The following is a 25,839-nucleotide window of genomic DNA, read 5'->3' on the forward strand; positions in this document are numbered from 1 at the left end:
TAGCCCAGTTTTAGCCAAGGGGGGCATGGTGGAGAAGGGTCTAGATCTTGTGGGATCTTGCAGGCCAAGGATTTTTAACCTGTAATTCAAAACAGTCAGAAACCTTTGGTGGGTTTCAAACAGGTAGTGGTATTGGATTGGAGGAGACCAGAGGGGAAATAGAGCTGGTTGCACGCTCAGATTTTAGAACAGTCTCCACTTTAGACTGCAAGCTATATGCCAAGAGGTACCTTGACTTTGCTGCATTTACCCAAATCCTTTTTCCTTTTCTCTGAAGGATTTTCGGTACCAAGTGGGCTTCTGTAAGCGGGCGTTAAAGTCGATGTATATGATACTTGTCAATACTTAACATCTTAGCAGTGAAGTTTTTCCGTCTGAAATATAGTTTTACACATTTCACCAGAAACAGAGAAGACATTGGTAGTTATTCACAGAGCTTTGAGACCCTTGGATGAAAGCGGAGCAGCCTGCCGGGCTGCACATGCGGCCATAATTGTCTTTTTGAGGGGGCTCTCGAAACCATCCATTTGGCCCGTCCTCCTTTCTTCCTTTTAATTCATCCTTCTCTCTCAGTCTTAAAGTGTTCACTCTTTCATGATTGCAGCTCTCTGACTCTGCCAGCCGACTGCAAATGGAATGCTGTCATATTTGAGGGCTATTTCGTCATTTTCATGTTTTTGTCAAGCATGAAGCCACTTCAGGAAGGGAGTAGAAATGATGTTTAGCCCAGTATCACTCTCATAGGCATACATGCGCTTTCTTCCTCTCTCTTGCTTTTTCTTTCCTTCTTCCGGTTTAGTGATTTGGGTGGCGAATGAGGGAGCGGCTTTTTTTCCCTCTATTATAACCACTACTTTTTCCCCACGTGCCCAAGCGTGTAACTGCTCCATGTATTCATTTGTGGTTGGATTTTCTGAGGAAACAAAATGCCTCTTTCAGCCCAGCTGAACTGACCCGTAGTTGTGTGGGAGCAGCAGAGTGCTAAGGTGAAGATGATGGGCTCTGCAGCCACCCCGAGTTCCTTTCCTGGCTCTGCCCTTCATTAGCTGTGTGACCTCAGGCAAATTACTTAACTTCTCAGTGCTTCAGTTTTCTCCTCTGTTAAATGGCAGCGATAGTCTCACCTACTTGTCTCAAGGAGCTGTCTTGAAGATTATACTGGGTAAAAGTATCCATCATAAGCAGCATTCAGTTATTCAGAGCTTCCAATCTGGCTTCTCACTGGATAACCATTCCCAGAAAGATATTAAATATGGTTGGTGAGCATGACCCCAGTAAGTGCACGGAAAAATTTATTTTAAACGCTCATTCTGGTGCCAGCCATCCGGACAGCCCAGCAAAGCTGTATTTATGGCTCTGATGGATTTCCTTGGCAGAAGCCTCCTGAGCACCATCCAGACTGGTCCTGTCTCCCCGAGTTCAGGTGGTATCCAGGCAACACACACACACAGTCTGACTCAGTAAAAAACTCTCAGCCAGTGGTGGTGAGGATTCCCCCCACCCTTTCCCCACTCTATACCAAGGATGAAGTTGAAGTTGGTGGAAGGAGCCTCAGTGACAACCCTTGAAACTAAACTTGCCTTGGGTAGCCACAAAAAAAGTATAAGTTCCAGCAGCTTCCTTTCCAGCTAATCCTTCTTGGCCCCAGAGCTCGGAGCTTCTCTATCCCTGAGAGGGTAGTAGAGAGATAAGTGATATTTACTGCAGCTTAGGTGCCCACACACTCAACTACTTTCCGAATTGGTAACCTGGGGCCTACCCAGTGCCTGCCTGTGTGCTGCAGGGGATGCACTCCAAGATCTGGATCCAGCCCCCAGTGCTGAGACACTCGTGAGAAGGGAAGCAGTCAGGGTAGAAATGTCCCACGGCATTGATTGTGAACATAATCACTTAGAGCTCTGTGTGGCCTCCCATCAGGGAGGTGTCTAGAACTGGGCTTTGCAGGCAGGCGGGTGGTTAGGGGAGGACTTGCCAGGCAGGCCAGGGGCAAGTTGGTGCCCTTGAAGGCGAAGTGAGTGTGGTGGGTTTGCTGTAGCTTCCTATGAGGCTCTCAGCCTGTCATGTGAGGTGCTTATAGGGTAATGATAGAAAATAAGTAATAATATATTTTGAATTTTTCTGTGGATTTGAAGTATTTCATAATTTTTAAAAAAGAAGAAATGAAAAAAAAAAAGGATAACCAGAAGAGAAAAATAGCCCTTGAAATACAGGTGGAAGAGACAGGGTTCCTTGCGCCAGGCAGAAGCAGGACACCAGGTGACACCACCAATTTATAGCGTGACTTAAATTGGCACTTGTTTCTCCTTTCACCACTGTCATCACCACTACCTTGACCACCACCATGAACAATACTAGCTGTCATTTAGTAAGCCATTATTTCAGGCCAAGAGTTTGACTCACTTAGTCTTATTAATCATCCTTAAACTTTATGAGGTAGGTACTATTGCTTGTGTTTTATAGGTGAAGAAAGGGGTTTAGAGAAGCCAAGTGACCTGCCTCCTGTCATCCAGCTGGGAATGTCTGTATGACTCCACTCCCTGTGCTATCCTGTCTCCTTTAGCTTTTTTTCCCCCATATTTATAAATTGGAAATAATATTTGTACTCCATACGTATAGAATGGCATTTTTCAAATTTTAAGTCATGACACATTAGTGGATTGTAAAATGGATTTAGTAGCAGAAAGATGACCAGAGTAGAATAAAAAATAATAGAATTTATCACACTTACTGTTTCTGAAACTTGTGCTTCTAGTAACTCGTGTTTCTGATATGCAAGTACGTATGTGTGTGTACCTCTCTCTGTGTGTGTATATATGTATGTATGTACTAGTGAAGTGTTATATGGGAAAATATGTTTCCTACCATGGGTTATTGTCAGAAAGTTTGAGAGCTACTGTTCTAGACTTATATGAAGTTCAAACAACATTAAAAAGTGTTGCAGAGCTCCTGTAAACTCTAAAACACCTTGCAAGTCTAAGTTGTCGTTACTTAACACTGGAAGCTGAAACAAACAAATAAAGGATGGCAGATAAAAGTGTTGCTGTGCTGTAGCCTCCACCCATCTGGTTCATCGCAGGTAGTGCTAATCTGTCACCACATTGTGTCCAGTGGAGCCAGGATGCAACTTTAACACTCCTCGACATAGCACCACAGGCCTCAAGATGAAACCTATTTGCAGACCTAGCAGCAGGCTTAGGTATTGTTGGTACATCAGGACCAGTCTGTGGTTATAAAGTACCGCTCAGCACTTCCAGAGCTCTGACTCTCATTTAAATGCTAGGAAGGCAGATGTGATCCCCAGAACAGCAATGGACATCTCTGCATTACAGGCCCCAAAAGAGTTGCCTCCACTCTCCTCCCCTCATAGTGCTCCCCCACCACCATCTTCATCTGGAAGTGATTTACCCCCTTCTGCCTCTCAGAGGGTATCAGACCAATCCAGAGTCCCCATCCACTTTCCCTTGAAGCATCGGTGGCAATGGCCATTTTCCTTGGAACATGCTCTTTCCTCATTAACCGTAATTCATTAGGGAACCACAGGGAACATGGGGTGCCGATCCCCCACCAACTGCCCTGAAGGCATGCCCCTCAGGAGATGCCCTGCTTCTCAGCTGATGTGGCAAACTCTGAACAGTCACAAAAGGAACTGGGCTTTCCCTTAAAATCGCACGTGGAAACTGTTTCTCTGCCGCCTGCAGAGGAAGCCTGTAGAATTGGCAGTTGTCTTAGAATTCTCCACAGAAGAGTCCACGTGGACCTAGGGAAGGCCTGTCAAAGACTCCCTCAGTGGAATATGCAATAATGCATAAGAGACTCTTGTGTGTGGATTTTAAGTCAAGACTCAACATGACATTCTGGGCTGTGTGGGGAAGAGCTCAGGCAGCTCAGTTACCAACCCGGAAAGCAAGTTCTCTGTGTTTTATAGACCTCACTAATGAATGAGCCCCGTGGCCTTGGCTAGACCAGGCTTCCCAGTGCTCTGCCAGCCCTCCTCCCACACATGGGTAAATGCATCAAGTTATAATGGATGGCTGGTGCCAGCAGAGACTGAAGTCTGTGCCTTTCTCTCTGGGATACACAGCAATCTCCAGCCGTTAATAATTCCTTCTGGAGTAATGAGCACAGCTGTACCAAGTTGTGAGCAGTAATAACCAAGTGATAGATCAATTTGTTACCTCAGTGTGCCGAAAGATAATGGTAGCTGGTCATGAAAGGTATAGCCTTTTTCCCCAAAAGTTTCATAAGACTTAGATCAATGTGTTTTTTAAGTTCTAAAATAAAATGGATCATTAAAAAGGAAATGAGTTACATTGGGTAGCCTCAAGCGTATTTATATTCAGAGATGCTTATCCACAATTACCATAGGTTTTTTCCAAATGCCTTTGGTCATTTGGGCCAGTAAATCGGAGTAATTACTGCTCATTAATTAAATCTAAGAAATGGAACACAGTTCCAGACTTTGAAAAGGGAGGTTGGGAGAGTTGAGATACATTCCCCAAAAATCATCAATAATAATTTGAGGTTTTCTGAGTAAGTAGTTGGGTTGAGAATTATTGTTTAATGTCTACTCAGAAACTCGGGTCGTCTTTTAACACCTCATTGAACATTTGTTGTGTTTCTCCTGGGCCGGGCACTGCTCTCAGCACTGGTGCTACCAACTAAAATAAGCACGGTCTCTACCCTAAGGCAGTAGTCGAGACCTTAATAACATGTAATAAATCCAGGGGCCAACACTCCTGCCTTCATTGAGGGGTGGAGGGCTGGGGAGAGACTAGACAGAGACTTCAGAAGGGAAGGGAGCCATTGGCGCCGTGCCTTGAAGACCAACAGTTTGCCAAGCAAAGAAAGAAGGGTAAGAGAACGTTCTAGGGAGAGGATTGACAAAGGCAGGTAGATGTGAAAGTGGAAAGAGGATGGGTAGTGAATGGTTATAATAATCATCACTGCATTTCCCACACGGTAACACATTTAACTGATACAACAACCTCACGAAGTAGATGTATTATTCACCTCACCCCCTTTTTTATTTTATTTATTTATTTTTGTCTCCGTTGGGTCTTCTTTGCTGCGCACGGGCTTCCTCTAGTTGTGGCGAGCGGGGGCTACTCTTGGTTACGTTGCACAGGCTTCTCATTGCAGTGACTTCTCTCCTTGCGGAGCACAGGCTCTAGGCGCATGGGCTTCAGTAGTTGTGGCACACGGGCTTAGTTGCTCCACGGCATGTGGGATCTTCCCGCACCAGGGCTCGAACCCGTGTCCCCTGCATTGGCAGGCGGATTCTTAACCACTGCGCCACCAGGGAAGCCCTCATCCCCTTTTTTAAAAGATGAGGAACCCAAAGCTTAAACACTGACTCCCTTGCTCAGGGACCCAGAGCTGGGAGGTGACAGAGGGCTTAGAGGTGAGTTGGAAAAGCTGTGCTACGTCATAGGAGTTTGACATTAAAAAAACAGTGGAGCCCACCAGTGGTTTATGGTCACCAATATCAGAACATTCCAGCTGTGCAAGCGTCGCTGAACACTTGCACATACACTGTGTCACTGTGTTCTCTCTCAGTGACCCAGTGAGGTGTGAGGCCATTGTAGTTTTCAACAGAGGACTGCCTTGAGTGGAGCCAAGTTGTAGACGGTAGCTGGTGGTGGCAGGCAGGGTGCCGCCAAACCCAGAGAGTCTAGTCAGAGAGCCTTGTTAAGAGGCTGTTGCTTTAGTCAGATGGTGTTGAGAAGCGTGATGGTGAAAGTGATCATCGTCCAAACCCTATATTTTTATATTGGTCTACAATTTAAAAGTGCTTTCATACATAAATAGCTTGTTGATTCATTTACACAGGGACTTTTGTGACAAGAGGGTAAGTCTACTGACTTGGCTTATTTGGGAGGGGAAGTATAAAGGCATGGAACTCACTTCCTGCACAAAGGAACTGATGTTGAAAGTAGTGGTGTTACAAGCAGCTTGTAAATATGCAGACTTACTGATTGACTGAGGCCCAGAACCAAAGCCTTTCCCCTTTGCCAGCCTTTCCCCTTGCTTTAACGCTTTCAGACTAGAAACCTGATACAGTTTTGGGTAGAATGGGAAACTATAAGTAACATCAGGAGATTCAGCTAGAACTCAGAAAATGTTTGTAAAATATTATTACTTGGACCAGAAACAGGCCAAGGCATCAGTGGAAACATCTCCTTGCTGCAGGTATTGTTTAGCAATCAGAAAGCAAGTTCCCTTCCTGACTGGGCTGTTCCACAGTTCACGTTTCATAGACTTAACCATCCCTTTCAGAGGAGGAGCTTTTTATGAAATTAGACGTTTAGCCCTAGAAAATGAAAGAAAAATACACATCTGCTGATAAAATTGGTTAATGTAGTGTTCAGTAAAGGCTCAGTTTCAAAACCAGCAGTTAAAGCAGTAGAACCTCTTTTTCCTCCTACAAAATAGAAGTATCCAAGAGAAACAGTGCAAACATTTATAGAATTGTGTGAAAAACAAATACTCAGTATAAATAGCACTAAGTGCTAGGGAGGTATGTCTGTGCAAACTGGCATCTCTGCCCAATTTCTCTCTAGTTTCTAGTAATGAATAGTTTCCTTCTTCTAACAGGTGGAAGTATTAGGTGGAAGCCCCTAATATTTTCTTAACAATACTGAATGGCCTTAACTTTTAACTTATTTGTTGTCAATAGATAATTGGTATATTTGTGTACATGGGGCCAGCAAATGAACAATGAAATTTTATGGCTAGGTCATGGTGCCCTGGGTGTGGAGTTCAGATATATGTTTTGAGTAGTTGTTTATCCAGAAATATGCATATGTGTTTAGCAGTTTACTCAGCCCCAATACTCCTGACCCTGTGTGTTCCTTGGACTTTGAGAGTAAGTGACAATATAAACACAGCCATATACATGGATGTACAGTAGTGCATTTTTATTTCTGTTTATGCAGAAATGTTTGGCTTAATGTAAGCCACGTGTCTAATATGATGGGGCTTTAATACTTTGAGCCTAAAGTGCTGAATTTCCTGACCGAGATCTACCCATTTAAAAAAATTAGGTCTGTTTTGGGCCTATATTTGCAAATGTATTAAAGCCATCAGGAGTTTTTAATATTTGCACTAGAGAAAATGCTAATGATCACAGCGGTTTAAGCAGCCGCCAAGTTTAAAAGTTGTAACTAAGAGGGATTAGCAGTTACCTGGATTTGCAGAATAGGGATTCAGATGTGCAAAGGTTCACATTTTGGAAGGCAAGCTGCTTTGGTTGGTTGGTTGGTTGGTTGGTTGGTTGGTTGGTTGGTTGGTTGTTTTAAGCAAAATGGGAATTGTAAGGAGTGTCGTATCCTGAAATAACAAAAGAGCCCAAACACTGGAGATTTCTGAACCTTTGGTAGACGAAAATAGGAGTAGAAAAGTCTCTCTTTGGACTCCAGAGGCATCCGAACATGTCCCCAGATCTGGCTCCTACCAGATGAGGCGTCTGAAGATGGGAAGGGTACAGGAGGTCAGCTGTCCACTCATACACTATTTCTCTCATTTGTGCCATTTCTTTTCCTTCCTACCAGCGTTGCTAACAACCACAAGCAGAATTTGATGACGGTGGCAAACCTTGGCGTGGTGTTCGGACCCACCCTGCTGCGTCCTCAGGAAGAAACGGTAGCAGCCATCATGGATATCAAGTTTCAGAACATTGTCATTGAGATCCTAATAGAAAATCATGAAAAGGTAATATATCATTGGTCACCACAAGTGGAGAATTTACTTGGGGGGGAGCTGAGTTGAAACTGGCCCACAGGGTTGACTGAGGTTCACATCAGTGGTGGCTTTTACACTGTAGTGATGATGACTAAGTTGCTGGTGGTGGTATGGTGGCGGTGATAGTCATCTTGGGATTGCATCAGTGGCAACGGTGGCGGTTGTGGTGACGGTAGTGGCGGACAACATATTGGGCATTTCTTTTGTAACAGGAACTGTGTGCTAAGCACTTTACATATGCTGTCCTTTTAACCTCATAACAATGCAGTGAAGGAGGTACTACTAGGAGGCTCATTTTGAAAATGCCCTTTACCCATTTGTTTTTTTTTCACTTGGTTGTCTTCTTATGAATTTTTGAGTTTTTTTAAAACATTAGAATAGTAAACTATTTTCATGTGTTTCAAATATTTTTCCTAACCTATAGTTTCTTTATAGTTTTATAAATGGTGTATTGTTTCATACCGTGTGTGGGCGGGGGGGCGTGTCTGTCTTTTCCTTCAGGGCATTGGAGTTTCTGGTCTGTCTTAAGAAGGTTGCCCTCACCCCACATAATGAAGTATGTCAACACAGCTGCCCTTAAAAACTGGGGTAGAGGGACATGAAGCTCCACCCATCTGTCCCACCTCAGTTCCTGGTAGCACATCTCTCTGAAGCTTCTCAGAAACTGCAGGGCACCATTTGACAGCCCAAGGTGCTGGGATATAATAAAAATGCTGTTCCTCCTAAATAAAACCTTTACCTAGAAAGGTGAATGGATCGCACTAGGTCACCTGCCAAATAAATCTAGCATCTGACCGCTAACCACCTGCACTGATGACACTCCAAAATAAGCCATCATCAGCTCTCGTCTGGATTTTTACAGGAGCCTCCTAATTTTTGTTTCCCTGTTCCCACCCTTGGCCTGTCTATTCCGATGTCAGCCACCAGAATGAGATTTTTTTAGTGTTAGATCAAATAGTATCAGTTGTCTGCTAAGAACCGTCCAGTGGCTTCGCATTTCACAGAGTGAAAGTCAGAGCTCTCCCAGGAGCCTTGAATGTCCTACAGGGTCTCTGCTCTCCCCTCTGTTACTTGCCTCGTCTCACCTCCTACAGCCCTCTCCCTGAGTTCCCTCCTACGGCCACCTCGACTGCCTTGCTGGTCCTTGCCCATGGCACACACTCCCACCTCAAGGGCTTTGCAGTTACCGTTTGCAGTGCGTGGAACGCTCTTCCTCCTGGCATACTTCTTCACCTCCTTCAAGCCTAAGTGAGGCCCACCGACATCTCTCTATTTTAAATTGCGAACAGTCTCAACCCCGGCATTCCCCCTCCCCTTGATCATGCCGTCTCTCTCCTTACCACTTTCTGGCATACTATATAATTTACTTATTGATTACACCTATTGCCTTTCTGACCTCTTGTAGAATGTGTGTATCATGAAAGCAGGGACTTTAGTCTGTTTTCTTCTGTGCTTTGTCCCCAGTTCCTCAGTATGTGCTCAGTGTATGTGTTGGATGAATGGGTGGGTTCCTGTGGTAGCTAAGCTCCAAAGTGGCTCCTGGTAACCCCTGTCTCCTAGTAGTCGCTCCCTTGTGTATCCTCTTCCAACTGTGAATAAGCGATCAGCACTGATCCCAATGTGATCAGTAGGAATCGATCAATAGGAAATTGCAAAAATAATGGTCTGTGACTTTGCTGAGCAGTCCTAAGACCTTGTCGCATTTGCCTTGGTTTCTGGACTTGTTCACTCCGGGGCAAGCAAGCCACCATGTTGTGATGGTGGTCACACAGCCCAGTGGAGAGAAAGTGAGGCTGCCTACCAACAACCAGACCAAGTTGCCAGCCATGTGTGAGTCAGCCACTTTGGAAGTGAATGGTCACGCCTTCAGATGATATAGCCCCAACCGACACCTTGAGTGCAACCGCGTAAGAGACCACTGAGCTAACCTTCTCCTGACTCACAGAAAGTGGTAGAAATATTAAATGCTTTAAACCACTAAGTTTGGGGGATAATTTGTTATAGAGCATTAGTAATTACTAAAGAATCTCTGAATATAAACTTTCACAGAGTAACGGAGATCTCCTGCAAAATTGTGTAAACAACATAGCCTTTTTCTGACATGGTTAATAAAGAGATATGAAATCAGATAATTTATTTGAAGAAATTATCTTCTCTTTCTCTCAAACTTTGGACTCTGTCCAACCACTTCCCACAAATATAGTAAATCAGGTATAAAAGAAGATTATGTTACGTATGATGAAAATTAACTTGGAAAAAGGGAATATAATCAAATAGCAGTTAATAACATGTTTTCTAAAAACAAAACACTCGGATTTAAATCTGTTACCTCTTAATAGCTGTGTGACCATGAGCAGATTACTCAGCCTCTCTATGCTCATAAAAGTACTTTCAGTACAGTGTGACTGCTGTGACAAATAACCCCAAAATGTCAGTGACTCAGGACAATAGAAGTTTATCTCTTGCTCACATACCAGTTTACTGTGGGTATTCTGAGGGTGGGGTACTGCACCGTGATTCAGCAACCCAGGTTCCTTCCATCTTGTAGCTCTGCCTTCTGCTCTGCAGGTCTCTACAATCGACCAGTTGGTGGGGGAAATGAGAGAGCAAGGAGGATTGAGTAAGATTATATGGGCCAAGCCTAGAAGATGCTTTCCTTATTTTCACCGCCGTTCCATTGGCAGAACTCAGTCATGTGACCCCATCCAACTGCAAGGGAGGCTGGGAAAGCACCCAACTGTGCAGAGCAAAGGGAAGCAAGTTTGATGACCAGCTAGCCAGTGAGCCACCTCCCTTATTCTGTTTTGTTGTGAGGATTAGATAAGGTGATTTACGTAAAAGACTTAGCCAAGAATCCAGCCAGAAGTAAGTGTCAATAACTGTAATCCATTGTTTTTAGCAGTCTCAACAGAATTCTCTGAAAATAGAGCATAAGTCCATCTCTGAGTGTCACATATGCCCCTTTCTCAAAATGATCATTTTTAAACTTAATCTTTTGTTAAATAAAATAATATTAAATGTTGAGACAGATTTCTAAGGAGTTTGATTATGTTTCATGTCCCTAAGGGGCATATACGAGCTTATAGCAGGCAACATCTAATGATTTTTGAACCTTAACAGTTTTTTGGTGTCCTTGGGCCTTTAAAGCCAGAAAACATTCAAAAGTAGTGTGATAGAAAAAAGACCGGATACTGCTAATAACAATATTAAAACTTGTGTAAACAAGCAGCCATCCCGCCTTGAGCACAAAATATAGAAATAGAAATGAAATAGGAAATGCAGGGCCAGGCCTGCAAGTATATGGGCAGGAACTGGTGAAAATACTCATCTGATTTGGTGGATTATAAATTATGTTCCTCTATGCTGTGTATCTGGGGAGGTACATATTAAAAGAGTATTATAGTGCTTCATTATATGTTCTTCTTCATTAGTCTCTGCGAGAGAGTGGGATGATTCACAGCGAGATTTATGTTCCTGTGGAAGCCAGTGCAGGAGTGTCAGTGGAAACATTCCTAGGATGAAGGCTGCAGCAGAGTGTATGTCTCCAGTCCTGAGGGAGCTAGTGTACCACCACGATAGGGGTTTTTAACCTGGGATCCATGATGGGCCAATGTTATATGCAAGACCTGTGTACGTACATGATTCTGGGAAGAAAGTCGTTAAGATTCATCAGGTTTGCCTTTCTGGTAAAAACAACTTAGAATAAGGCAGTTTGACTCCTTTTCAAATGTCGTTTTGGGCCTGATCTGGCATAAAGTCAGCAGATGCTGCCTTAGCCTCCTTTGGAAACCTGTGATGTTCACCTCACAGGAACCCAAAGCATACATGGCCACGCCCAGAGAGCCCCTGGCTTTCTGGAGACAATGCTTTGGAGGAATTTCCTGCCAAGGGAATTTAACATTATCCATCAACAGAGCATGTTTTTGTCCTCAGGTGAATATTGTTATCTTCCTTTAAAATCCACAATATGAAGATCTTAGTTAACAGTATTTAATGAGCGTTCCCTTAGGCTTGGCTGTAATTTTCTAGAGATATAAATGCACACACAAATGTCGTAAGTGACTACTTCTCTAACTTTATTGTCGGAAGTTGGACAAAATCCTGAAACCTCACTTGAAGAAATGCTTTCCAACAGCATCATTTCATCCTGTCCCCCAACAAGCATTTGATAGCAAATGCCCCCTTTCTTGAACAAGCCCTAATACAGGTCTTAACTGTATGTCTCCCACAGTTAGTGGTATAATACTCTCTCTCGTGTTGTTAAGAACATTTTACATGAGATGTGTACTTTGTGCCTTGGAATAAAATTGGGAGGGACCCAGGAATAAGTAGAAGACAGCACAGATGGAGGGTATAGAAACCCAGGCATGTAGCCTTTGGAGCCACTCAGAGAGAGAGAGAGAGAGAGAGAGAGAGAGAGAGGGAACCGTAAGATGTCTGTTTCAGTTGTCTGTTTCAGTTATCTGTTGCTTCATAACAGATCATCTACAAACCTAGTGACGTAAAACAGCAATGACTTGTTTTGCTCACACATCTGTGGACCAGAAATCTGGGGAGGGCTCATGTGTGTTCCAAGCTGCAGTGGTTTTACTGCAACTGGTGGCTCCAAGATGACCTTACTCCACATGTCTGGGACCTTGGTACTAGCTGTTGGCTAGGACACCTTGGCCCTCCTCCACATGCCCTCTCTCTCCATGAGATCTCTCATCATTTAGTAGTCTAGGCCAAACTCAAGAGGGCAAACACAGAAGCTGCAAGACCTCTGAAATCCTAGGCCTAGAATAGACAAAGTGTCACTTCAGCTACATTCTGTTGGTCAAAGCAAGTCACAAGTCCAGCCAGATTGAAGGGGCAGGAAATAGACCCCACCTCTGGATGGGAGGAGTAGTGTGCATGCACAGGCGTGGGAGGAATTGTGGGCTGCCGTTTTCGCAGATGGTCTCCAAGAATGCCTCACTCCCCATCACTGGAAGGTTTGCATGTAGTTCCCATTGGACAGGCTTTCCTTTCTTATTGGTGGCTGCAACTGCTCAGCGTTTCTTTTTTATTTTTCTTAACATGTGAACATATTCCCCCCCTTTTCTTATTGGAGTATAATTGCTTTACAATGTTGTGTTAGTTTCTGCTGTACAAGCGAAGTGAATCAGCTATATGTATACATATATCCCCTCCTTCTTGGACCTCCCTCCCAGCCTCCCCCCGCAATCCCACCCATGTAGGTCATCACAGAGCATCGAGCTGAGCTCCCTGCGCTATACAGCAGGTTCCCACTAGCTATCTATTTTACACATGGTAGTGTATTTATGTCAAACCTAATCTCCCAATTCATCCCACCCTCCCCTTCCCCCCTGTGTCCACACGTCCATTCTCTATGTCTGTTCCTGCCCTGCAAATAGGTTCATCTGTACCATTGTTCTAGATTCCACATATATGCGTTAATATATGATATTTGCTTTTCTCTTTCTGACTTACTTCACTTTGTATGACAGACTCTAGGTCCATCCACAAATGATCCAATTTCATTGCTTTTGATGGCTGAATAATATTACATTGTATGTATGTACCACATCTCCTTTATCCTTTCATCTGTTGATGCACATTTAGGTTGCTTCCATGTCCTGGCTATTGTAAATAGTGCTGCAGTGAATATTGGGGTACATGTGTCTTTTTGAATTATGGTTTTCTCAGGGTAAAGGCCCAGTAGTAGGATTACTGAGTCATATGGTAGTTCTGTTGTTAGTTTTTTAAGGAACCTCCATACTGTTCTCCATACTGTTTGTATCAATTTACATTCCCAACAACAGTGCAAGAGGGTTCCCTTTTCTCCACACCTTCTCCAGCATTTATTGTTCGTAGGTTTTTGTTTTTTTTTTTTTTTTTTTGCGGTATGCGGGCCTCTCACTGTTGTGGCCTCTCCCATTGCAGAGCACAGGCTCGAGACGCGCAGGCTCGGCGGTCATGGCTCACGGGCCCAGCCGCTCCGCGACATGTGGGATCTTCCTGGACCGGGGCACGAACCCGTGTGCCCTGCATCGGCAGGCGGACTCTCAACCACTGTGCCATCAGGGAAGCCCGTTTGTAGATTTTTTGATGATGACCATTCTGACCAGTGTGAGATGATATGTCATTGTAGTTTTGATTTGCATTTCTCTGATAGTGATGTTGAGCATCTTTTCATGTGCCTCTTGGCCATCTGAGTGTCTTCTTTGGAGAAATGTCTATTTAGGTCTTCTGCCCATTTTTGGATTGGGTTGTGTGATTTTTTTTGATATTGAGCTTGCATGAGCTGCTTGTAAATTTTGGAGATTAATCCTTTGTCAGTTGCTTTGTTTGCAAATATTTTCTTCCATTCTGAGGGTTGTCTTTTTGCCTTGTTTATGGTTTCCTTTGCTGTGCAAAAGCTTTTAAGTTTAATTAGGTCCCATTTGTTTATTTTTGTTTTTATTTCCATTTCTCTAGGAGGTGGATCCAAAAAGATATTGCTGTGATTTATATCAAAGAGTGTTTTCCCTGTGTTTTCCTCTAAGAGTTTTATAGTGTCCGGTCTTACATTTAGGTCTTAAATCCATTTTGAGTTGACTTTCGTGTATGGTGTTAGGTAATGTTCTAATTTCATTCTTTTACACGTAGCTGTCCAGTTTTCCCAGCACCACTTATTGAAGAGACTGTCTTTTCTCCATTATATATTCTTGCCTGCTTCATCATAGATTACTTGACCATAGGTGTGTGGGTTTATCTCTGGGCTTTCTATCCTGTTCCATTGATCTATATTTCTGTTTTTGTGCCAGTACCATATTGTCTTGCTTACTGTAGCATTGTAGTTTAGTCTGAAGTCAGGGAGTCTGATTCCTCCAGCTCCATTTTTTTTTTCTCAAGATAACTTCGCTATTCGGGGTCTTTTGTGTCTCCATACACATTTTAAGATTTTTTTTGTTCTAGTTCTGTGAAAAATGCCACTGGTAATTTGATAGGGATTGCATTGAATCTGTAGATCGCTTTGGGTAATATAGTCATTTTCACAATATTGATTCTTCCAATCCATGAACATGTATATCTCTCCATCTGTTTGTGTCTTCTTCGACACAGACAGGTCTTTTACCTCCTTAGGTAGATTTATTCCTAGGTATTTTATTCTTTTCGTTGCAGTCGTAAATGGGATTGTTTCCTTAATTTCTCTTTCTGATCTTTCGTTTTCAGTGTATTGGAATGAAAGAGATTTCTGTGCATTAATTTTGTATCCTGCAACTTAACCAAATTCATTGGTTAGCTCTAGTAGTTTTCTGGTGGCATCTTTAGGATTTTCTATGTTTAGCATCATGTCATCTGCAAACAGTGACGGTTATACTTCTTCTTTTCCAATTTGTATTTCTTTTATTTCTTTTTCTTCTCTGACTGCCGTGGCTAGGACTTCCAAAACTATGTTGAATAATAGTGGTGAGAGTGGACATCCTTGTCTTGTTCCTCATCTTAGAGGAAATGCTTACAGTTTTTCACCATTGAGAATGATGTTTGCTGTGGGTTTGTCATATATGGCCTTTATTATGTTGAGGTAGGTTCCCTCTTTGCCCACTTTCTGGAGAGTTTTTATCATAAATGGGTATTGAATTTTGTCAAAAGCTTTTTCTGCATCTATTTAGATGATCATATGGTTTTTCTCCTTCAACTTGTTAATATGGTTAATCACATTGATTGATTTGCATATATTGAAGAATCCTTGCATGCCTGGGATAAATCCCACTTGACCATGGTGTATGATCCTTTTAACGTGTTGTTGGATTCTGTTTGCTGGTATTTTGTTGAGCATTTTTGTATCTATATTCATCAGTGATATTGGTCTGTGATTTTCTTTTTTTGTGATATCTTTGTCTGGTTTTGGTATCAGGGTGATGGTGCCCTTATAGAATGAGTTTGGGAGTGTTCCTCCCTCTGCAATTTTTTGGAAGATTTTGAGAAGGATGGATGTCAGCTCTTCTCTAAATGTTTGATAGAATTCTCCCGTGAAGCCGTTTGGTCCTGGACTTTTGTTTGTTGGAAGATTCTAAATTACAGTTTCAATTTCATTACTTGTGATTGGTCTGTTTATATTTTCTGAATCTTCTTGGTTCTGTCAATGGTCTTCTGTTTCTCCTCAGAACTGCCATTTTTTACATAACCAGGGGGCATGCAACATTTGGTGGTAGTGACAAGTTCAGTCCTCACATACCCTTTGTAAGCCTCAGTATGGAGAGCTAACTCATCAGTGTCTAAAACTGGGAAAACATCTTTGGTTTTAAAATTGACATTTAGAAGAGAGTGAGTTTTTTCCTGGTGAGAAAATTCAGTTTCTCTTTCCTCATAAAACATCTTTTTTGAAGAGACGGAAAAAGGCTTCTGTGTTTTAACTGGCTAAAACATATGGCCTTTCCTCTCCACCCCTCCCCTTTCTTCTCCTCCCCTTCCTCCCTTTCCCTCATTGTTTAGTAAGGATTAACACTAGACATTCAGACAAAGGGTTAAAAATGAAGATAACTCCTGAACTGCTTTATGTTGTCCCTGGCACATCCACACACCCTCAAGACAGCACCTGTTTAGAAGTGAGAAGAGCGTAAACCAAGATGGCGGAGTAGAAGGACATGCTCTCGTCCCTCTTGGGAGAACACCAAAGTCACAACTAACTGCTGAACAATCATCGACAGGAAGACACTAGAACTCACCAAAACAGAAACCCCACATCCAAAGACAAAGGAGAAGCCACAAAGAGACAGTAGGAGGGGCACAATCACAATAAAATCAAATCCCGTAACTGCTGGGTGGGTGACTCTCAAACTGGAGAACACTTATACCACAGAAGGCCACCCACTGGAGTGAAGGTTCTGAGCCCCACATCAGGCTTCCCAACCTGGGGGTCTGGCAACGGGAAGAGGAATTCCTAGAGAATCAGAGTTTGAAGGCTAGCGGGATTTGATTACAGGGCTCTGACAGGGCTGGGGGAAACAGTGACTCCACTCTTGGAGGGCACACACAAAGTAGTGTGTGCATTGGGACCCAGGGGAAGGAGCAGTGACCCCAAGGGAGACTGAACCAGACCTACATGCTAGTGTTGGAGGGTCTCCTGCAGAGGCAGTGGGTGGCTGTGGCTCACTCTGAGGACAAGGATACTGGCAACAGAAGTTCTGGGAAGTACTCCTTGGAGTGAGCCCTCCCAGAGTCTGCCATTAGCCCCACCAAAGAGCCTGCACGCTCCAGTGTTGGGTCGCCTCAGGCCAAACAACCCACAGGGAGGGAACCCAGCCCCACCCATCAGCAGTCAAGCGGATTAGAGTTTTACTGAGCTCTGCCTACCAGAGCAACAGCCAGCTCTACCCACCACCAGTCCCTCTCATCAGGAAACTTGCACAAACCTCTTAGACAGCCTCATCCACCAGAGGGCAGACAGCAGAAGCAAGAAGAACTACAGTCCTGCAGCCTGTGGAACAAAAAACACATCCACAAAAAGACAAGGTGAAAATGCAGAGGGCTATGTACCAAATGAATAAGATAAAACCCCAGAAAAACAACTAAATGAAGTGGAGATAGGCAACCTTCCAGAAAAAGAATTCAGAATAATGATAATGAAGGTGATCCAGGACCTCGGAAAAAGAATGGAGGCAAAGATCGAGAAGATGCAAGAAATGTTTAACAAAGACCTAGAAGAATTAAAGAACAAACAAAGAGAGATGAACAATACAATAACTGAAATGAAAACTACGCTAGAAGGAATCAATAGCAGAATAACTGAGGCAGAAAAACGGATAAGTGACCTGGAAGACAGAATGGTGGAATTTACTGCTGCGGAACAGAATAAAGAAAAAAAAAAGAAAAGAAATGAAGACAGCCAAAGAGACCCCTGGGACAACATTAAACACAGACACATTCGCATTTTAGGGGTCCCAGAAGCAGAAGAGAGAGAGAAATGACCTGGGAAAATATTGGAAGAGATTATAGTCAAAAACTTCCCTAACATGGGAAAGGAAATAGCCACCCTAGTCCAGGAAGTGCAGAGAAGAAGATATAACAATTATAAATATATATGCACCCAACATAGGAGCACCTCAATACATAAGGCAATACATAAGGCAACTCCTAACAGCTATAAAAGAGGAAACCAACAGTAACACAATAATAGTGGGGGACTTTAACACCTCACTTACACCAATGGACAGATCATCCAAAATGAAAATAATTACGGAAACACAAGCTTTAAATGACATAACAGACCAGATAGATTTAATTGATATTTATAGGACATTCCATCCAAAAACAGCAGATTACACTTTCTTCTCAAGTGTGCATGCAACATTATCCAGGATAGATGACATCTTGGGTCACAAATCAAGCCCCAGTAAATTTAAGAAAATTGAAATCATATCAAGCATCTTTTCTGACCACAACGCTATAAAAGTAGGTATCAATTACAGGAAAAACCCTGGAAAAAATAGAAACACATAGAGGCTAAACAATATGTTACTAAATAACCAAGAGATCACTGAAGAAATCAAAGAGGAAATCAAAAAATACCTAGAGACAAATGACAATGAAAACACAATGATCCAAAACCTATGGGATACAGCAAAAGCAGTTCTAAGAGGGAAGTTTATAGCTATACAAGCCTATCTCAAGAAACAAGAAAAATCTCAAATAAACAATCTAATAGTACACCTAAAGGAACTAGAGGAAGAAGAATGAACAAAACCCAAAGTTAGCAGAAGGAAAGAAATCATAAAGATCAGAGCAGAAATAAATGAAATAAAAACAAAGAAAACAATAGCAAGGATCAATAAAACTAAAAGCTTGTTCTTTGAGAAGATAAACAAAATTGATAAACCATTAGCCAGACTCATCAAGAAAAAGAGGGAGAAGACTCAAATCAATAAAATTAGAAATGAAAAAGGAGAAGTTAAAACAGACACCGCAGAAATACAAAGCATCCTAAGAGACTACTACAAGCAACTCTATGCCAATAAAATGGACAACTTGGAAGAAATGGACAAATTCTGAGAAAGGTATAACCTTCCAAGACTGAACCAGGAAGAAATAGAAAATATGAACAGACCAGTCACAAGTAATGAAATTGAAACTGTGGTTAAAAATTTCCAACAAACTGTCCAGGAGCAGATGGCTTCGCAGGTGAATTCTATCAAACATTTAGAGAAGAGCTAACACCCATCCTTCTCAAACTCTTCTGAAAAGTTGCAGAGGAAGGAACACTCCCAAGCTAATTCTATGAGGCCACCATCACCCTGATACCAAAACCAGACAAAGATCCTACCAAAAAAAAAAGTTACAGACCAATATCACTAATGAATATAGGTGCAAAAATCCTCAACAAAATACTAGCAAGCAGAATCCAACAACACATGAAAAGGATCACACACCATGATCAAGTGGGATTTATCCCAGGGATGCAAGGATTCTTCAATATACACAAGTCAATCAATGTGATACACCATATTAACAAATTGAAGAATAAAAACCATATGATCATCTCAATAGATGCAGGAAAAGCTTTTGACAAAATTCAATACCCATTTATGATAAAAACTCTCCAGAAAGTAGGCATAGAGGGAATCTACCTCAACATAATAAAGGCCATATGCAACAAACCCACAGCAAACATCATTCTCAATGGTGAAAAACTGAAAGGATTTGCTCTAAGATGAGGAACAAGACAAGGATGTCCACTCTCACCACTATTATTCAACATAGTCTTGGAAGTCCTAGCCACAGCAATCAGAGAAGAAAAAGAAATAAAAGGAATACAAATTGGAAAAAAAGAAGTAAAACTGTCACTGTTTGCAGATGACATGATACTATGCATAGAGAATCCTGAAGATGCCACCAGAAAACTACTAGAGCTAATCAATGAATTTGGTTAAGTTGCAGGATACAAAATTAATGCACAGAAATCTCTTGTATTCCTATATACTAATGATGAAAAATCTGAAAGAGAAATTAAGGAAACACTCCCGTTTACCGTTGCAACAAAAAGAATAAAATACCTAGGAATAAACCTACCTAGGGAGACAAAAGACCTGTATGCAGAAAACTACAAGACACTGATGAAAGAAATTAAAGATGATACCAGCAGATGGAGAGACATACCATGTTCTTGGATTGGAAGAATCAGTAATGTGAAAATGACTGTACTACCCATAGCAATCTACAGATTCAATGTAATCCCTATCAAATTACCAATGGCATTTTTTACAGAACTAGAACAAAAAACTTAAAATGTGTATGGAGACACAAAAGACCCTGAATAGCCAAAGCAGTCTTGAGGGAAAAAAGCAGAGCTGGAGGAATCAGACTCCCTGACTTCAGACTATACTACAAAGCTACAATAATCAAGACAATATGGTATTGGCACAAAAACAGAAATATAGATCAATGGAACAAGATAGAAAGCCCAGAGATAAACCCACACACCTTTGGTCAGCTAATCCATGACAAAGGAGGCATGAATATACAATGGAGAAGAGACAGTCTCTTCAATAAGTGGTGCTGGGAAAACTGGACAGCTACGTGTAAAAGAATGAAAGTAGAACACTCCCTAACAGCATACACAAAAATAAACTCAAAATGGATTAGAGACGTAAATGTAAGACCGGACACTATAAAACTCTTAGAGGAAAACATAGGAAGAGCACTCTTTGATATAAATCACAGCAAGATATTTTTTGATTCACCTCCTAGAGTAATGGAAATAAAAGCAAAAATAAACAAATGGGACCTAATGAAACTTCAAAGCTTTTGCACAGCAAAGGAAACCATAAACAAGACGAAAAGACAACCTTCCGAATGGGAGAAAATATTTGTAAATGAATCAATGGACTAAGGATTAATCTCAGCAATATATAAACAGCTCATGCTGCTCACTATTAAAAAAACAAACAACCCAATCCAAAAATGGGCAGAAGACCTAAATAGACATTTCTCCACAGAAGACATACAGTTGGCCAAGAAGCACATGAAAAGCTGCTCAGCATCACTAATTATTAGAGAAATGCAAGTCAAAACTACAATGAGGTATCACCTCACACCAATTAGAATGGGCATCATTAGCAAATCTACAAACAACAAATGCTGGAGAGGGTGTGGAGAAAAGGGAACCCTCTTGCACTGTTGGTGGGAATGTAAATTGGTACAGCCACTATGGAGAACAGTATGGAGGTTTCTCAAAGAACTAAAAATAGAATTACCATATGACCCAGCAATCCCACTACTGGGCATATACCCAGAGAAAACCATAATTCAAAAAGACACATGCACCCCAGTGTTCATTGAAGCAGTATTTACAATAGCCAGGACATGGAAGCAACCTAGGTGCCCATCGACAGATGAATGGATAAAGATGTGGCGCATATATACAATGGAATATTACTCAGCAATAAAAAGCAACAAAATTGAGTTGTTTGTAGAGACGCGGATGGACTTAGAGACTGTCATACAGAGTGAAGTAATTCAGAAAGAGAAAAACAAATATCGTATATTAATGCATATATGTGGAACCTAGAAAAATGGTACAGCTGCAGCGGTTTGCAGGGCAGAAATTGAGACACAGATGTAGAGAAGAAACCTATGGACACCAAGGGGGGAAGGAGCGGGGTGGGGGTGTGATGAATTGGGCGATTGGGATTGACATGTATATACTGATGTGTATAAAATTGATGACTAATGAGAACCTGCTGTATAAGAAAATAAATAAAAGAAAATTCAATAATTCAAAAAAAGGAGACAGAAGCTTGTTTACAAAAAGAAGAAAAAAGAGAGCACCTGTTTGTCTAGAAACATCCCCTGCTGATCATCTCTTGTCACAGAGATCCCACCTGTTTCTCGTTCATGGGAGCCTTAGTGATGTGTTTCTCAAAGACGTTCAATTTGGTCAAATTAAGTACGCTAACCACATACTTACCCTGTTGTGATGCTTCAGAAACTTGGTCCTTCACCTCCTGCACAGCCCTGGGGAGGGGAGCAATGTTTGGACCAATTTGTACAAAATATATATCCCAACGTAAGTGAAGGCAGAGAGGAAAAAGCCAGAAGATAAGGATTATGCATGGGGGCTCCTGATAATTCTTCTTTTTCCATGTTGCTAATACAGACTGATTTATTTACTCAGTTGAAGGTAATGGGTCTTTTTAATGTACATAGTCCAGCAGTACTAAAACTAATGATAGTAATAGTTAACTTTTACTTACAGCTTATTGTCCCCAAGGCATTGTGCTAAGCAGCCTTTTATTCATCATATCATTTATTTTTCACAGCAACACTGTAAGGTCAGTATTTTTAGCTCTATTTTACAAATTTTGAACCTAAAGTCCATAGAGTTGAAAAAACAGCTTGTTAGGAGAAGAACTAGGGTTGAACTTAGGACTCCTTTCGTAACCCAAGCTATTAAATCTATTCTTGTTAATCTCTAATGACTGCATTTATTGAGCACCTACTCTTGACCTAAGATAAATGAGACAGGACCGTGTTTTCCAAGGCCCTCCTGTTTTATCAGGATATAACTAACCATAATATAGTGTGCTAAGTGGCATCCAGTAAGATGAATAAAGTGTGTGGTACCACTGAGGAGAAATAATTTAATTCTGCTTGTACCTGGCTCTGACAGATAAATAGACAATTTCTAGGCAGAGCAAGAATGGAGATGGGGGGACAGCCTTCCAGAGGAACATTAATCAGTTAATCAACATCAATCAACTCGTGTGTATTAAAACGAAATGGTGGTGAAAGAACTTTGGGTTATGTTAGCAAGTGGTCAGAGATGATGCCAGAGATTGGACTGAGCCTCTCTGTCAAGGGTCTTGAAAGCTATGGGAAAAGGTTGGCATTTCCTTCTGAAAAATGGGAGCTCTCAGGGGATTCCAAGTAGCGAGGGAAAATGATTGTATCAGCACTTGAGAAGGACATCCCTGGAAGGTGAACCAGGTTGTTCTCTGGTTGCTGATATCAGAATCACTCACTAAATAAAAACAAAACCATAGAGTTTACCACACTGTAGTAAGCTTGTGGCTATATATTTTAAAAGTCTTGCCCAGAGACTGTAACCTTTGACCTACAGCCTTTACTTATTACAGGGTAGAGTAGGATCCTAATGGCTTTTATTTGGGTCTTTTTGCCAGACTTCCTAAAGGGAAATAGTAGCTCATGGCATCATTTCCCATCAACAGCTCCATACCCTGGACTTGACTTGGATTCTCTGAAAGCTAAAGAACAGGCTTGAGAGTCTGAGTCTTTTTATCTGTAGTCAGATTTCAGAGTTAAAAGTTCAGAGGGCAAAGACTTTGGCTCTTTCTCTGTTTGCTTTACGGTAATAATTTTTTTTTATAAATTTATTTATTCATTTATTTATTTTTGGCTCTGTTGGGTCTTCGTTTCTATGCGAGGGCTTTCTCTAGTTGTGGCAAGCGGGAGCCACTCTTCATCGTGGTGCGCAGGCCTCTCACTGTCGCGGCCTCTCTTGCTGCGGAGCACAGGCTCCAGACGCGCAGAGCTCAGTATTTGTGGCTCGCGGGCCCAGTTGCTCCGTGGCACGTGGGATCTTCCCAGACCAGGGCTCGAACCCGTGTCCCCTGCATTGGCAGGCAGACTCTCAACCACTGCGCCACCAGGGAAGCCCAGGGTAATAATTATTTTAAGTTACCATTTCTATATGCACAGAATCTTTACCCAGCTCACACCTTGTCACCCTGAGCCTTAAAACATCAATTAGCCCAATACTTGGGGTTATAGTGGAAGTTATCAATATTTATATGCATCTAGTTAAGATTTCAAAATACTGAACGCTGTCATTGTTCAAGATACCGAAAAGCCCAGAAATTCTGCAATTTCTTACAAGGTTTTCCTTTTATTTCTCTTTTTAAAGGTTAGCTTGCCAATGACTTTGAAAAATTTAAATGTCTAGGAAAAACAATCCTGTCAAGAATCATACTGCCACCTTTTCATAGATTTGGTTAAACATGAAATCTCAGATTATGTGTATGTCTTAACATCTTCCTGTTAAGTTCCAACATGTAATAGTAGGATTGTTTTGAACAGTCCACGATGTTTCTTTTGGCTGTGGCATTCAAAAGGGTTTCTGCACATGAAGCAGGACCTGGGTGTGCACATGTGCCCATGCACCGTGTGCTTTTATCAGTATTGCTCCTTTGAATGGCTGTTGATGTTTTACAAAATAAGTTATCATGATTCTTTTTCCAGTCCATCAGTAGGCTTTGGAAGAGGTAGGAGTGGTGATCTTTGAGTTGTTAATTCTTAGAAATGCCCAAAGATCAGTGCCCCCTTTCTTTTTTGCCCCTTTTTAATACATGTTAACTTTTAATCTTATATGTCAAGGAGAAGAGTGAGCAACCATGGATGTCCTTGCTTAACAGCTAGTGTAAGCAGCGAGTCCTAAGCAAACTTGCGTTCCTGTTAACGTGGTAGTGTCTTTCAAGGTTGTCTTGATTTGAGTTGATTTGGGCCCACCAAACTGCCTTGATCTGCTTTTACCAAGATGTCGGTGGCTTTGGAATCCATTGTATCAGTGTTGGGGTTTGTACACAAAATGTGCATCAATTAATAGAATGCAATTGATTTGAACAGTTTCTGGCAACTGACAAAGTGTTGGGCAGTTGTATTTCATTTCCTTGTTATTTCAATCGGCTGTTGATATGCAAAATTGATGATGATGGTGATGGTGATGATAATGATGGTGATGAAGAAGAATGCCTGCACACTTTACTCTTGTGCCTCATGACCATGGCTTTTTTCATCTGTTCGTTGATTTATTGTTGTTGTTACCTTTCCTTACATTGGTTTCTGAGTATATTCTTTTTGGTCCTGTCCATGTTAGGTTTAGAAATAAGCTAGATTTACTTATATGCTCGGCTGGAATGCTTCTGTCACAGGCTTTTCTTCTATTTGCTGTGTCAAGTGCCATGCAGACAGTTCTTCGTTAGTGTCATAAGGTTGTGGATCTGAACATCTGTATTCTGCAGCACCCCCACCCCCAGCCAATAAAGCCCCAGATAAACCAATCATTGTTTGAGCTCCTTTAATGGTTCTCAAATAAGGGTGGAGTTTTGTTATGTTTTAATCCATTCCTCTCTGTCAGCAAAGAAAACAGGAAATAGAATCTTTCTGGAGATAAGGAAAATCACAGCATCCCATGGATTACCCAGGTTGACTGTATATACTGCCAGTTACTAAATGGAATTGTTTCCTTTTGAGGGACTTTTAATAAAACTACTCCAACTACTTTCCGAATTGTTGTTCCCTGGGCCAAAATGCTGATATCAACAGGACATCGGACTTCCAACTCTCCTTAAAAAAAACCTCTCTGTGTCTGTAGCCTCTGAATTTGGCTTCTTAACTGGTATATTAAATGAGCCCTGCTAAGACGTGCCTGGCTTTCCAGCAGAAAGGTGCTGGGTTTATGGCTTCTCGTGCCCTGAGCAGTCCTGTTCTACAGCCTGTGGATAGAAAGAGTGGGCAGTGTGTGAGCCATGCTCCGTAGGCCTAATCCTCCACCTCCAAAGCAGATACTCCTCAGACTAACCAAGCCCATGACTTGTTATTATTTTTTGTTACTTGAAACCCTGATACATTTATGTTTTAGGAAAATGCTTAGTCTCTTCTCTTATAGAAGCCTTTCTCTTTTGCCTTGTAATCCTAGGCCTCTGTCATTGATTTATTGTCTCAGAGCTACTTTGCAGTTACAGACCAGGAACTCTTCATCATGACCTAATTTTCCTCCCATAAAAATCACAGCACGTAATAAAGAGTATACCACACACGTTACGGGAAGGCTTCTAATCCTTGTAAATTGCAGGAACATGTTACAGATGGGATTGGAAAAGGTATGAAAATGTGTATGTGACATGGCTAAGAATAAATTCCACAAGTGTCAATGGTCTTCAATGTCAAGAGGGGCCCGAGGGGGGCCAGTGAAATTTGAATTTTGTAGACAATGCAACGGGAAAAGAACAGCAAATTCTAATGTTGTAAGCAGTTGAGATCGATGTTATACAAAGAGCAGTAATTAAATTTGCACTTATAAATTAAATCTTCATGTCCTGACTGCAGATAATTCATTGT

The 25,839-nt window shown here is 41.8% G+C and overlaps 1 protein-coding gene across 2 annotated transcripts in view; it reads left to right on the plus strand.

Moving 5' to 3' along the window:
- Nucleotides 1-25,839, plus strand: part of ARHGAP26 (Rho GTPase activating protein 26) — a 479,421-nt gene that overhangs the window by 366,748 nt on the left and 86,834 nt on the right. For both annotated transcript variants that reach the window (XM_079916182.1, XM_079916183.1), the window contains exon 18: nucleotides 7,551-7,710. In XM_079916182.1, coding sequence (XP_079772308.1) covers nucleotides 7,551-7,710 — 160 coding nt within the window. The remainder of the gene's footprint in view (nucleotides 1-7,550; nucleotides 7,711-25,839) is intronic.

This window comes from Stenella coeruleoalba, assembly GCF_951394435.1.
Source record: "Stenella coeruleoalba genome assembly, chromosome: 3".
Classification (NCBI taxonomy): Eukaryota; Metazoa; Chordata; class Mammalia; order Artiodactyla; family Delphinidae; genus Stenella; species Stenella coeruleoalba.